This window comes from Numida meleagris, chromosome 5, assembly GCF_002078875.1.
Source record: "Numida meleagris isolate 19003 breed g44 Domestic line chromosome 5, NumMel1.0, whole genome shotgun sequence".
NCBI lineage: Eukaryota > Metazoa > Chordata > Aves > Galliformes > Numididae > Numida > Numida meleagris.
The window spans coordinates 59,693,043-59,708,553 of record NC_034413.1 but is presented as its reverse complement, the minus strand read 5'-3'; the positions used below and the strand labels follow the sequence as shown (position 1 = coordinate 59,708,553).

Here is a 15,511-nt window from a genome sequence, read left to right as displayed (position 1 = left end):
ACACATATTGCATGCTGTTTAGCTGCTCAAAAGACTTGGTAAATAACAGCTGACCAATTTCAGAGAGTTAAGCAATATAGGCTGTTCTAAATACTACTGAGTTAGGTCTTATTACATCTGAACAAAAATCTAGCAGTATGCTAACATTTGAAAACAGGCAAACTATTTATTTCCTGGGGAATAAGACATTCAGATTCTATGAATGCATCACTGTACTAAAGCAGTATTAATGTGATCCAGAAACACTTAGTTCAACATCAAGTCAATTAAACCAACATTCTCATTTACATAATTTGCTTAAAATGTGAGCAACCCAAACCACTTTCAAAGTTTTTTCTTCACAGAGCAAATCTGAGCAGTTAAAATGAAAAGAAACCAGCAAAATTGAAATTCACATCTAATATTATCAGTTCATTAATCTTTTACTAATCAAAGGCTATAATTAGCTAGACTTTTGTGAAGTAAGTTTGTAGCCAGCACATTGGCACCAAAAGACAGCTCTACTGAGAGGTAAATTCTACTCATCAGAGAATAAGTCAAGGGGAAAACGCAGACAAACATAATACAACCAGAACTGAAGTAAACCCAGGGCTGAAAATAAAGTATTTTCTGACAGGCGTGTAAAGATACTTATGGAACCTTATTCATCATCAGTTAAAAAAAACAAGTGGACTACAGGAAAGTTTTGTGTTGTTTTTGTTTTTGTTTTGTTTTTAAATGGACACAAACAGCAAAAGGCACTTTTATTTCCTGCATTATACAGAAAATAAACTATGAAGAAAGACATAGAAGTATGGGGACACGGAAGAAACATGTTTCCCCCCAGAATGTCATTTTTGACTGCTTCAAAAACAACACACCACAGCGTACCTTGAGCCTGTAACTACAAGTTGAATCAACTTCCTCAATCTATGCAACGAGTATGCATTTGAAATGAGAAAAGCATCACTTTCTTCCTTATCAAATTAATCCAATGCTAGGAAAACTCACCTTCTTACTGTGGATAGGGTCTGATCTTTCAGAAATTACACTACTACCACGACAAGCAACTGCAACGTTTATCAGCAAAGGTTCGTTTCAATTATTTTATTAACAGCTCTAACCTCAGAGTCCCACCCACTCATGTTTGTTGCCTCTATTTCCTGTCTTTGCAGAAATTTCAAAGAAAAAGTTACCACACTGCAGCACCAAGCTTCTCAGTGCTGTGGCTTTTTCATACTAGTTCTCTTACCAACACTTAGAAATCTAACAATAAGTTTTGATGTTTTTTAATTAACATTTAAGATACATTGTGAAATACTCATGGAAATTTCTTCTGTACTATTAATTTCTTACAATATTCCAATAACTTCCTGAAAACATTGTGCAGATGAGGAGATGGGAGAGGGGAAAGAAGCCAGAGAAAAACTTTCAAAATGCTTTAATAAGCCTTGAAATGCTGAATTCTGCATTCCACTCACTCTGGATGCTTCCACTGAGCTCCATCACAAGGGGCTGCTACTTAACAAAGAAAGCTGCTTTCAAATTCAACGTTAATTTTGTTTTTTTTTTCTACAGAGACACACCTAAAAACGTTGGAAGAAGTCCTGTCTATCTGAGAAGGGACAGAAACCAAAAACTTCACCTGCCTCCCAAAATCAGAAATAGTTTTAGGAGCTGCAATACCACATCAAATACAATAAAACAGCAGATGGGATGAAATGACATAACACAACTAAACGATGCAGACCAACTGAGATGCCCACGCACTACCACCCAACACATACCAACAAACACCTCTCACATCCAGTACATATCATCAGAGCTGAATAAAATTGGAATATTTGCAAGAACTTTAAGAGAGAGCACTGTTCTTTAAGAAATCTCTCAATTCATGACTTGATGGAACTTTTTCACTTCTATTATCTACTTTCACTTTTATTATGCTCCTGGGAATTCTTACGGGTTTTCATAGATTGCAAACATCCTGCAACAAATGAGGACAAGAAAATAGCTGTAATGGAGATAAAAAAAATTTAAATAACTGCAACAGCAGTCTTCTAAATGCTGCAGCTAGTGCAGCATGAAATCACGTAGCTCCCTCCAAAAAAAGTATTTATCATATCACATACTACTTCCTTTGCAGTAATGACTCCATTTTAAAATTGATTTTTAAATGATTTATAATTTAAAAATATAAATCCATGAATACTAGCTCAGTTAATTTTAATTAAAATCCTGAGGAAAAAGAGATAAGCCTGGCAACTGTAGGTTAAAAATGCCTGACTTATTTAAATGGATGTTGGGAAATTTTTTTCCATACCTTGTGCTCTTTATATTCTGCTGCGTATGTGAAGGCCAGCTGAATGTTACGCATGGCAGTCACCATTTCCCATCTCAGAACAAATAGATCGTTCAAATAACATTTCAGTTTAACTATAAGCATCATTTTCATGCAACAAAAGAATTTAAAAGTTTGCTTAGAGAATATTAGCTCAAATTGAGCAAAACAGAGGGTAAATGTAGATAGCTTTAGAAAAAACATGCAGTATTTTTTTTAAAGATCATAACTGATCTTTAGTAAGTCTTCTGATGTGGTAATAATAATAAAAAAAATAATTACTGTTGCTTTTAAGTGGCCACCTCATTCTTAAGAAAATCCTGACTGCAAAGCTCAGGTGTTTATATTTTCATATCAAAAGGAAAATGACACCTAAAAAGACTTTCAAAACCTGAAGCAACTGAAGCAAACCCGCTGCTGGAGACGTTAAAAAGCTGTTCAACAACGCAGTTACTTTGAGAAAAACACGCTCAGAATGAGAAAGGGAGCTTCCAGGAACAAAACCTATGCCATACATGGAAAACCTTAAAACGCAACATTTACTCTCCGTATGAATTCAGAGGGGCTGACTGGTATTTCAGCCTGAAATCTAAATGTTTAGTAGACATGGAATTAAGCATAATGATCCCAGATTAAGTTTGTAGAACAAAGCGTGATTCAAAAAACACACTTCTTGTTCTTTTCATCCTTTAAAATACTAAAAATCTTCATAACTGAAAATTCAGGGAAGACAGGAAGAAAAAGTAGATGATCAGTTAAAAGCCCTTCTCAAAGGTGTATTTGTTGCAGTACACCATAAAATAAAATTCAGTCCACCCTGTGACAGATCCATTAATGAATCAGACATTTATCAGTCATCTACTTCACTAATCAGCCCAAAAGGTAACTGTGAATGCTGTATTGCTCTATCTAAAAGCAAGTGAAAAGTGCAATTAGAGAAGACAGAAAAGTCAAGCATTTTATTAACTAAAGAAAAAAAGACTTGAGAAAACACCATTCGGTTCTCGCCACAGGTTTCAATTTTAACCAGAGTATATATTACAAAAGACAAACTACTCCAGCACCACTTGTTTAGCTTTGATTCAAAGGGAAGAGAGTGCCATCTACTGAAGAAGAATTTCTAAAATGAAGCAAATGCTCCTCAAAACCGAGTACTGGCTCTCTCTCATCCTACTTCTTTGCAGGAAATTACCAAGTTTGGAGTGCAGCAAAAATTACATAGCTTTTAGCTGATTCATAACTGTCCTTTAAATAAATACAAAAAAACCTCATGAATTTGAACTCCAGAGTTCCTTAACGGGTAACCATGTTAAAAGACATTCCTCAGCTCAAAAAACAGTTTAAGCAGATAAAAAGTGCAGAGGATGCTCCCTGCTTGTAAGGATTTATTTTATTTATTTTTACAATATCTTCAGCAAGAGCGTATTTGCTGTCAAATTTTTTCATCATTCCAACACCTTACTGGGGCTATAGTGGTAAAACTGTTCTCATTCAGTCAGACACCCACCATTGCTTACTCTAACGAAAGTATACATGTACAGTCAAAGGTTGTTATCAGGGATTAAACATTCAAATATTGTGTTAATGGCTAAGAGAACATAAGGACCGAATACATACAACTATTAACTACACAAGATGGAAGGCAATTCTGATTCTCTTCTGCTTCTGGCTGCCTTAAAGAGGCATTTTCCAACATCAAAATTTAGCTCCTCGATACAGTCAAGTCATGCTACCAGCAACAGTGAACAAAAGACTCTCTATTTTGCAAGTTTACAAACAGAAAACAATGACCCCATAACATCTTAAAATATACAAACAGAAGACTTATTGATCCAGTACAAACGTAAATTGCTTACCTTGCAAATACCCTGTCTTTGTTTGCTCTTTCTTTGCCATACTGCACAGACTGGACCTCTGTTCTCCCGCTGGAAAACAGACCAAAATCCATTAAATGCCACCATCTTAGGATAATAATTTCTTGCTTAAAACTGAACCATCTCAAGAAAAATTCTACTGCTCAAGCAATTGCACTAGCTTCAGTATAATATAACTTTAATCATTATTTGGGTAAGTATAAGTCTTTTTTCTCAGAGTGTAATAAAGACCAATAAATATAAAACATAACAAAGCTCTTTTCTCCCTTTTTATTCTATTCAAAGCAACAAGCAAGTTCTGCTTGATAGTCTTGAGTACATCTTTTCTGTCATAGCCAGAATTAAAAGTAATACATCTCCTCTGTACTCCTCCTAAACTACTTGCTGAAATGTAATTAAAAAATTTAGCTGCTACTTAGTTCAGAAAATTATCATTAAGAAATTTAGATCAACACATCATGATTGTATTCTGCCTTCTCAAATACAAAACTGGAACTTGCTGACTTGTGCTTTAAGACCAGATGTCCTGCGTCAAAGCAAATATCCTTTATAATATTTCATAATTTCTGTTTTGGAAAACAATACAATGTTTTTAGAGTGCTATCAGAAGTTAAGAATTGGTGCCTAGATACCAGCAGAACTCCCTCTTTTTATTACTTCACACCAAGGCACAGAGAGAATGCATGCAAGCCCTACAAAGACATTGATACTTTTCCGCTCTTTTCTGTCCCTTACAAGGAACATTTACAATAATACAAAATCAAAGAATAATTAGCCATTTTCATATCCATATTACAGAATAAATACCACATTAAATACAACATAATTAGGAAATCAGATGGTGAGTAATTTAGGTTTGAATCATCTCTGTCAGTTATAAAACTCAGAATAAGAAACTGGAACTAGATGGAAATATTCACTTATCCCGTATAATGCCCAATAGCAGCTGTTTTTAGGGAAGATTATAAAGAATGACTTAAACAAAAGACTCTTGTCTCCATTTAAAACTCCATATATAACTCCAGCTTCCAGCAGGCCAGATCAGGGACCTTCCAAGTCCAATACTGGTCCAAGTTGTGATCAGTAGCAATCACAAGACTAAATCTGTTTTTATGCGCTTTTTGGAATTAATGTAAATTTCTAGGCTTTACAATATCCTTTCAGAAAGGAATTTCACCATTTGACTACTGAAAGTGTGAATGCTGTAGAAATGGGCCAGAAGAAATTCAGTGAAGTAAAATGCAGAGACCTGCACCTGGAGAGGAACAACCCCAGTGACAGGCTAGTGGCCAAGTGGCTGGAAAGGTTTACTCAGCTCCACAAGACCTCACTGGGCAGCCCAAAACACATGGCCATACTGGAGCAAGTCAAGCAAAGGGGCCGTGAAGACATTTAAAAGTCTGGTGCATCTGGTGTGTAGAGGCAGACAGAGCTGAGACTCAGTATTTGATTTCAGCCTCAAGAAGAGAAGACTCAGGGGAATCAAATCGGCCCGTATAAATAGCTGTCTGTTAAAGGGTGTCAAAAGGACAGCCAGACTCTTCTCTGGAGAGCCTAGTGACAGGATAAGTAGTAGCGGGCACAAATTGAAACACAGGAAATTCAACTTAAGCAGAATTACAGGGGGAACAAAATACAACATTTATTTTTTTTTTTAGTGTGGTCATGGTCAAACACTGGATCAGGTTGCTCCGAAATGGTGTGGAGTCTCCATCCTTGGAGATAATTAAAACCCAACTGGGCACAGGGACACCTGCTACAGCAGGCCCTGCTCTGAGCAGTGCGTCGGACAAAGTTCACAGCTGCCTTCCTGAAATCTATGATACTGCAATTCTACGACACTAAGAAATCTTTCTTTTAGAACCTCCTGCCTGGTAGCTTCTTGGGGTTTTGCATTTTTAACTGTGACAAGCAGTAAGCCATTTTTATTTTTTTAAATTCCTTTCCAATAACTGTAACATTGACCCCTACTAATAATTATGTTTTCATATAATTACTTCAAAGCTCCAAGACAGTGACAGATTAGTTATAATTCATGTTCCTCTTTTCTCTCTATACATACACATTGCATTTTTGAGCATTCAACTTCAGCTGCCATTTCATTATCTCCTCATCCATCGCTCATGTACCACCAAAACTTTCTGTAGCCAACTTCGATTTTTACTACAAAAACCTATACAACTTCACTGGTAACTTCCCTTCAACATGAAGACTGGACCTACAATAATATTCAATAAAAATCCTACTGCTTTGACCACTTAACTTGAGGCTTTGGTGAGGAATGCTTTAAGTACCACTCTGAAAATCCAAGGATAGCTTACAGAAGTTAGATATTTTCATGAGTAGCTTTCCCAATTCTTCATAGCAGCTTCTTTTTTTAAAGCTTGCTCTGAAATTTGCTTCATTAGAAGCTTTCAGTCCAATAACAGATTAAATAATACATTCAATAGTTGAACAATTTTGTATCTCTGACTTCTTTCAGAAATGGAGATAATTCTGTCTTGCCTTGGCAGTTTAAAATTTTGTGAGTTCGTTTCAATCAGAGAAATGTTGGCTAGGAGGCTCCAGTCCAACCGCCTGCTAACACTAAATCCTGTCTGGCCGTGGCTTTAGTCTAGCCAAGTTTTAAAAACATCCAAAAGCATAGATTCCACAACATTTCAGGGTAACTTGTTCCAGTAAAGAGCTATTCTCCTTAAAAATCAACAACAAAATCCAAGGTCCAGCTTGACTCTTGAAGGTAAATGTGTGGCTTTTGCCCCTGGTTCTACCACTTGCCATTACCCACAAAAGTAAAGTTTGGCTCCGCCATTTCTGAATCTGACCTTGCAGTAGCTTTATGCTTGCTTCTAAAGCCCCCACCTTAGCTTCCTCTTCTGATTAAACAAGCCCAGTGCCCTTAAACTCTCCTTGTGTGCCACGTTACTGCTATTCTGCAGTCTCTAAACAAGCTCTCAAACTACTTGCACAAATTCTAGCCTTTTGGCTGCTTCATTAACTTTAATGACCTTCCTCATTTTTATCGTTTCCCTTTTCAGCTTACATTAACATAAGTTGAATGTCACCATCAAAGAGCTATTCTGTTATAGCAACCACAACGATTCAAAATTTGCTCAGAAATGAAAAAGCTCCCCCAAATTCATGACAGTAACATTGAACCAAGTCTCAAACACTGTTTGGGATCGCAGAATGGTGTTTCTCAAATGGATGCTGTGAATGCTGGTCAAAGAAACAGATGGTATAAAAATTCAGCCTGTGAATTACTTTCCTTTTTATACATTTATGCAATTCACAAGTGTAACAGAAATAGCCCATTATTGTGCTTTCTAGCTTTTCATCATCTCCCTTTGTACGTCACGGATACTGTTGCCATTCTAGACAGATGATTAGTAGTAGCTCCATTATTCTCTACTTTAGGCACAATTTAAACCACAGGCATTCTGCCTCACTTGAAGAGACAGTTAACTCAGTTACTTTACTTTTTTTTTTATTTAAAGCATAAAACGCTTTAAAAACCAATACCACCCACTCAGTCGTTACAATACAAATTGTATCTGGGGACTACAGTTATGCCACTGTCATTCTCTGTACTTTCAAGCTTTTTGCCTATTTATGTAATTAAAAATTATCAATTTAGTTCCATCCTTGTTTTCTAAACTTCCACCTTTCATGCAGAACTTGCATGCTTTTTGTCTTCACTTAGTAGCTTATATGTATGCATCTAGCTTAAGTGGGCTTTACTTGCACAAGTTTCTCTTCGCTGATTTTTATTTGATCTTTATTTAGGTCTGTTTTCCTGCTGTACACAGGATCTAAGATCTATCAGTTTTCCAAAACACCAGATGAAACACTTTGAATTTTGAGACTTTTAAAATAAACAAACAAACATAATCCTACAGGTAAGCATGCAAAGAAATGCAGCCTGGGAGACAGATATCAGGTGTTAGCTTGATCGTGACTGCTAATAGTATAGTAATTATATTTCGAAACTGTTCCAGAAAATTACTGACATTTGAAACTTATGCTAAGAAAGAAGGTGAAGAAAGGCAGGATTCAGAAAGTATTTGAATTGTGACACTTTTTAACATAAATTCTAGGTAATTGACTATCTTTATTAATGAGTTGCCTATTTGTTTATGTTCTTCCCCACGTATTTCAAATCAGCACTTACCAGTACCGGAACTTTGAACCCAAAGTGAAATAATGTGCAAAAAAGTTCTTCTGAGGGGGGAGTGGTCTGTCCAAACGGAAGAACGTGTGATGTTCAACACAGGCTTTCCACAAATTCTTACATGCTCGGTAATTCACCATATTGAATCCCAGTAATGTTTCTCTAGATTCATGCTAAAAGTGAGAAAAATGGGTTTCAGATGAAAATTACTCCCAGTCACATTTGAAATCAAGATAAATACTGTTGCCTTTACAAGCTTTTTCCCCCAAATTACGCTTTTTGATGTGGTTCTCTAATTTTACATTGACTGAATGCATTAGAAACTCTTCTAAAAACACCTACAAGACTTTTTCTTTAAAGGCATTTAAAAGTTTACAGCCATTTTGTTTTTATTTTTTCAAATGAGCCTGTTCACCGGTGTGTTGAAACAACTATACATGGGAAGAAATGGTCCCAAAAGACAAGACCCAAACAACATTAATAAATTCCTGAGACTGAAGAACTCAAAAGGAAATGTGTCTTTCATTGCTTTCACTTTATAGCAAACTCTTTTTCCAAGGTAAGCTTCTGCTGGACTGCTCTTCAAATCTGCTGAGATACTGGGTCATTATGACTAATGGCTCAGAAAAACACTGCACTTTTACTCACATGATGAACTTAGAGTAAAGAATAACTGGATTTTGAAAATGAACAGCAAATTCTGATTATCTATTGATGAAATTCAGTAAATTATAGGTAATAATCTAAAAAGTGATTACATACTTCAGTTTACAAGAATTACTTAGTTCTTCCTAATTTCCACTTATCACCAACTGTCCCTGTATTTTCAAGATGTGTTAACAGTCACTTAAAAATTAAGTGACAAACAAGCTAACAGAAATTAAGTCTGTTACGTACTCAGTTTAAAAAAGCTTCCCCCAAAACAAAAGTGTGTACTGACATCATAAACTAAATGCTCTGTCAGCCTTTTACACTCTTGGAAAAGAATTTGATAAGTTATATGACCTGATGACCATGTATTTTCTTGTCACTCTTGAAGAATTATAATTATGGGTTAGGGAAAAAAAGCAAACAACAAAACAACCTGTTGTTTCCCCTAGTTTATATTCCAGAGAATGAGCTGATCTGATTTTCATGTCACCATCATCACCAGATCAGACATGAAGCATGAAGGAGGAGTTGGTAAGCGTGATGAGAAGGAGCTGCAGCGACATCAGCTTAATTGTAATGCGAACCAGCACTTTCACAGGAACTTGGGGTGTTAGAGCTCTAAAGGTACTTCAACAATAGTTCTATTCATAGCTTCTGAGCCTTTCATTGCAGTGTTGGGAGAACGGATTATCAAACCCTGCCCTTCATCTCAGTTTCAGCCAGCAATCAATCTTTAGGGTTAAGAAGGGTGTAAGATATGGGCTGTTAAGTGCACCAGTCCTCTTTTTATCTGCCCTTCTAGGTTCTGTAAAATCCAAACATATCTTGGGCACTTGAAAGTCATCTTTGCTGGTGATTCTGCAGTGCAAGCCCTAGTTCTGCTGTTGACTGGTAGCAGGGTTTAGAGCAGATTGCCGCACTTCTCCGTTAAGAACTACAGGCCATGATCAATTTGGGCTTGGCATAAGGTCCCAAGGCAACACTTGTTAATGCCTACAGTAGTTCAGTCAAAAGCATGTAAAATATCACAAAGGTTATGCTGCAGTCTATGAGAACATTTTTATAGCACAAAGCTCAGGGAAGATGCTGAATGCTCTATGGTATGACATACAGGTATTTCAGGGTTTTAGGTCTGTTGAGACAGTGTTAGAAGACTACCTCAGGGAGTCACAGTTGGATTCTGTTCTGAAACGATTTTCTCACTAATTGTGCCCATGGTTCTTGTTAAAGAGAGGAAACCAGTTCGCTGGCTACAGAGGGGGAAGAGGGAAGCAGCTGGGATGCGATAGAGATGATCAGAGCCTTGGGGCCTGAGGGTGAAATCACTGGGGAGCCAAATACCATGTAAATTAATTTAAATCACAACTTTTAAAATGCACACTACGTGACAAGTTACCTACAGGATCTAAGAAGAAACACTGGAAGAAAAACTGCAAAGGGAAGTCTAAGTTGTGTTTGTGATGCCTTTTATTAAAAGGACAAAAAAAAAATAAACAACAAAATGGATATTAGTGTCCCTCTTGCACACAACAGCTTAGCCCTTGGATATTTGCCTTGGGTAGCAACACTCATTCAAACCCACTTTGCTTATTTTGAAGTAGGGACTTAAAAGCAGATCTCTCACTGCTCAGGAGAGAAATCGGATTAAAAACACTCTCTAGTGAGTCTCGTTCACTTTGCCTAAACAAAAAAAAAACCCAGAACAAAGCAAAAACTCCCCACCCCCATCTCTGAGAGAACAAAGACTAACGCTATAAACAGATGCACCAGAGACTCAATATACTCCTTTTTCCACAGATAGTGGACAGAAGTCCTGTGGAAGCTTAAAATATAATGAAGATTGTGGTAGATGCATCAGATATTCATAAAAAAAAAGGCTGAAACATAGGTAGGATTAGGAAACAATTGGCTAGGCATCTAATGAATACTGGTGCTACTTAAGTACAAGTACGTACTTTGGCAGATAAACACATATAGCACTTTACAATTCTAGCTTAAGTTCTTTCTGCAAGTCCGTAAGAATAAAAAAAACCACAAGCTTCAGATACATAATCTAAAATAACATTTTTGCTCAAACATTGAGGCCAGGCCTCTGTCAGGGACAAAAACTATGATACTGTTTTGCTACAGACTCAAATGATTTATCATCAGATATCTGGGCTCTAAAAGAATAGATGAACATGCTGAACACCTTGTTTGGCTGTCTACAATCAAAACTACTAAAGTATGCTGGAGATTGGGAATTTGATGCTGAGGGCTGGGTGGAGAGGAACCTGATGAGGTTCAACCAGGGCAAGGACAGTCCTACACCTGGGAAGGAACAACTGCATGCTTCAGTACAGGTTAGGGGCCGACATGCTGGAAAGGAGTACTGCAGAGATGGACTTAGGAATCCTGGTGGACAACATGCTGGCCATGAGCCAGCTTTACTGTGGCCAAGAAGGCCAACGGTATCCTGAGGTGCATTAAAAAAACTGTGGCCAGTAGGTTGAGGGAGGTGATCTTCCCCTGCTACTCTGCCTTGGTAAGGCCATATTTGGGCTTCTCAGTTCAAGAAAGACAGGGAACTTCTAGAGAGTCCAGCAGAGGGCTACAAAGATGATTAGCGGCCTGGGGTATCTCCCTTACGAAGAAAAACTGAGACACTTGGGACTATTCAGCCTGGAGAACACTGAGATGGGGTCTTATCAATGCTTACAAATAAATCAGGTGGATGGGGCCAGGCTCTTTTCAGCAGTGCCCAGCAACAGAACAAGAGGCAATGGAAACAAACTGAGCATAGGAAGTTCCATATGAACATGAGGAAAAATTACTTTATTTTGAGGGTGACAGAACACTGGAACAGGCTGCTCAGAGAGATGGTGGAGTCTCCTTCTCTGGAGATATTCAAAGCCTGCCTGGATGCTTTTCCTGTTTAATCTACTCTAGGGAATCTGCTTTAGCAGGAGGTCAGACTAGGTGATCTCCAGAGGTCCCTTCCAACCCCTACGATTCCGTGACATTACAGCAGTTAAGGTTGCAACCAACTACAACCCAAGAAGCTCAGGGAAGCATATAGAGAAATGAATATATACTGATTAATTCTGGAACAGCTTCAAAATGTGGAAGGGAAGCAGCATATGGAACAGCCTGAATAAGCAAAAATATGACGATGCAAAATCCAGTGAAGAATACAGCAACTGAAGTTATAGCTCAGAGGACTTCCAATGCTGTATGAAGAAATTGTACATTCTTTCTCCTCACCCTCCAAATTCTAAACAAAGAATGAAAAGAAAATCTACTCCAGTTACATAATTGACAGACTACACAACTAGCTTTCATTCAAGAACATATTATGCTACCAGTGGAAAATCACTTTGACATAAAACTGCTTCATCTGGCTTCCCTTAAATGATTAATTTACAACCCAGATATAATCTACTAAAAAGCAGTCAAATAATTCTTTTACTTATGTTGATGCCTCTAAGCAATGCCAAGATAAAGAATTAATTTAATTGGAGATTAAAAGATAAGGCACTTGCATTTTTAAGGACAAGTGCAATTAAAAGCTTTCAATATTCATTAGCAGTGTTTGAAAAATATCTGGTTTGGGCCACTTAAAAAGTGCACATGGAAGAGTCTGGAAAAAAAAAACTCCAGAAGTTCACCAATTTAATATCCTAGATTATCTCAGCTTTCCATCAGAAAAAAATACAGTTATTCAGCTGTACAATTCCTTATACATTTACACTTTGAAACATATGTCAACATACCATGAACGCATTTTCACTATCATATGGAATATCTAATGCTTTTCAATATCCACTCAAAGCACTAGAGATATTTTACATACAGAATGTGCAAAGTCATTTCACCTAGCTTCTGCTACCCAAAAGAAGCCATTGAGATTACCATTATTGTTAAAGAGGAAGGAAACTAAAAGCAAGTATATACCACCAGAGAACCCCTTCTAAAACATGCTTCCAATTTACACAAAAAGTTTCAGTCTTTGCAAGTGTCTTGGTTACCATAGAGGAAGTATAGAGATTAGTTTGTTAACTAGAAATTGGTTCATTAACCATCACGAAACAGAGAATATCATAAAACTTAACTGAAGCTGAATACAGGTGAGATGAATCTCTTCCTAAGAGTCTACACTGGCAAAGTAATTTTGGAAATAACAATTTTAATATTAGATTTGATTAAAAAGTTAAAGTATGCCTTCTTTGGAAGCCAAATTTGTGCTTTGATCTTAAGGTATTCATGACTTGAAATAAATGAAAATGAAGTTCCTGCCATCAGTTTTCATCTGATACAGAGAGTTTAAAGAAAAACAGAATGAGGCTTTTTAATTCGTTGCTTTAGATAAGTCATCTTGGAAGAGAAATGACATTAGTTACATATATCAATTCCAACCCAGTGCAAGTAATATGCAACAGAAAATACAAGATACAAAACTTATCTTTGTATTGCCTTTAATTACATGCAGAAATTTTTACATATTACAGTTATATATCAAGCCGAAATTTGACCTCTGGGCAGTCAGAAACCAGTTTGCTTTAGTATGTATACTCCATGGCATTAAAAAATGCTTGTGTTACCACAATGATATTTTCCTTCCCCTTTCTGTACCATTACCATTTTTTCTGCCTATATCAATAGGGAAGCTCGTTCATTTCACGTAACAGCCAAAGTTCATTTCTTCCCACACAATTTCTCAAAAATCCTTGTTCAGTTTTAACTCCCCTCATTTCTGAACTGATAGCTTACTCATGCTGCTCTAAGCACGTGTCAACCTCTTCCCATCAGCTAACACAGCAGATCTGTACTTAGGCAGTTCCATCTGTGAGAACTTCAGGCTCCTGGGCCTCCTTCTGCTTTTAAGATGAGCAGCTCAACTTGCTGTTGCTGGTCACAAGCCACCGGCCTGTTCTGATGTACAAGGAGTTTCCTCCTAGATTTTTGTTGTTTAACCGTATTTGTCTCTGAATTTGGAGTAGTTCTATAATACTAAGAATGCATTTCTGTCTAAAATACGTCTTTTTTTCCTCTACACTCCAGGTCTTTAAATACTTTCAGCTGTAAATAAGAACTGCACAAAACCTTTTAACTAATCTAATGTGTTAATCACATACCCATATTTTAATTAATTCTTTCCCCAGTCTGTAAGGGTTTAGATTCCTATCTCTTGGAGGCATGAAACAATCAATTTCTTGCTGAATTAACTGCTCACTGGTCCTGTGGTGCTTCATAGGGTAGGAAACAAATATCACAAGTGGAGCAGCATACTTATTTTTCATATAAAGGTTCAGTTTTCTCCCAACAAACATAAAAGTATGCATAAACCAACTACCATGTGTACTTTAAAACCGCAAAGGCATTCTTATCTCTTCCGTTTAAGTAATGAAGCCACTTTGTATTACTAAATCTGAATAATACCAACCAGCATATTTTAATCAAACACAAGCACATATGCAAGTGAAGCAGCATTAAGTATTACCTTTCATTTTAACTTTGTTCCTTCTGAAATTTAAATTTAGTATTGATTTACTTTCAACCTTCAATATTTGCATTATATAAGCAATTTTTATTTCCTGCATACATATGTAAAACTAAACGTCTTTTTTGTATAAGGCATATCAAATTAAATAAATCTTATTAAACATTGCAACGGCTGTTTGACAACTGAAATAAACAGAAAATTGATGAAACTGGACTTAAAAGAACAAGAATCAATGTAATATCAAAGTATAATGCAGATATCCAGTACAGAGAAGTTTCATTACTCATTTTTGAGATCAAATTTAAAATAGTACTCACCAATTCTTTCCTAAGTTGAACAAAAAACTGTTTGCACTTAAAAGAAATTTTTACAATCTTCAACCTAAATGAAAAAATAACAAAACAAACCATTGTTAAGGACTTAAATATTTCTACGAAAATATACTTTTCAGAGCACAGATTTCATTTCCATAGATAGAAAACAATACAGAGATTATATAAAACAGCTTGTATAATTTAACATTGGTAAGCTATGTATATATTACCTATGAAATTCACTTGTCTCCATCCTAAACTTAGGGCTGTTGCTCAATTACGTATATTCTCAGTTCCAAATTCAAGGACCTATTCTATTCTGAATTCATCCTAACCTGAAGTCTTCTCTTCTGAGACCACTTTCATTATCCCTTGGACTGTTTAAGAAATGCTTTCACCTCCATGTGATTCCCAAAAGACATTCATTATGCTCTTACTTAACTCTAGGTATTACCAGAAGTTTTTAAATAGCAAAATCTGAGAGAAGATATAAGTGCTTATTTCCATACTTATTACATTGATATTTGTAAATTGAGAAAAAAAGAAAAAGGTGAACAAATAATGCAAAAAAACCACCACATTTTGAGCAGGAAAAGTCATTTAAAATATAACATCACAGGAAAAAACAGCCTACAGCTATCTCCATCTTGCAAGTTATCAATAAGGCATGCAAGATGCTACAGTAATTCCAGACAATTT

At 36.4% G+C, this 15,511-nt stretch overlaps 1 protein-coding gene across 3 annotated transcripts in view; it reads right to left on the bottom strand.

Moving 5' to 3' along the window:
* The window catches only part of PTPN4 (protein tyrosine phosphatase, non-receptor type 4), a 101,923-nt gene that overhangs the window by 29,722 nt on the left and 56,690 nt on the right, over positions 1-15,511 (bottom strand). For all 3 annotated transcript variants that reach the window (XR_002439745.1, XM_021400096.1, XM_021400097.1), the window contains exons 11-13: positions 14,816-14,879; positions 8,366-8,538; positions 4,177-4,245 (exon numbers count right to left, since the gene is read on the bottom strand). Coding sequence is in view for 2 of the 3 variants with exons in the window: in XM_021400096.1 (XP_021255771.1) it covers positions 4,177-4,245; positions 8,366-8,538; positions 14,816-14,879 (306 nt within the window). In the remaining variant the exon portion in view is untranslated. The remainder of the gene's footprint in view (positions 1-4,176; positions 4,246-8,365; positions 8,539-14,815; positions 14,880-15,511) is intronic.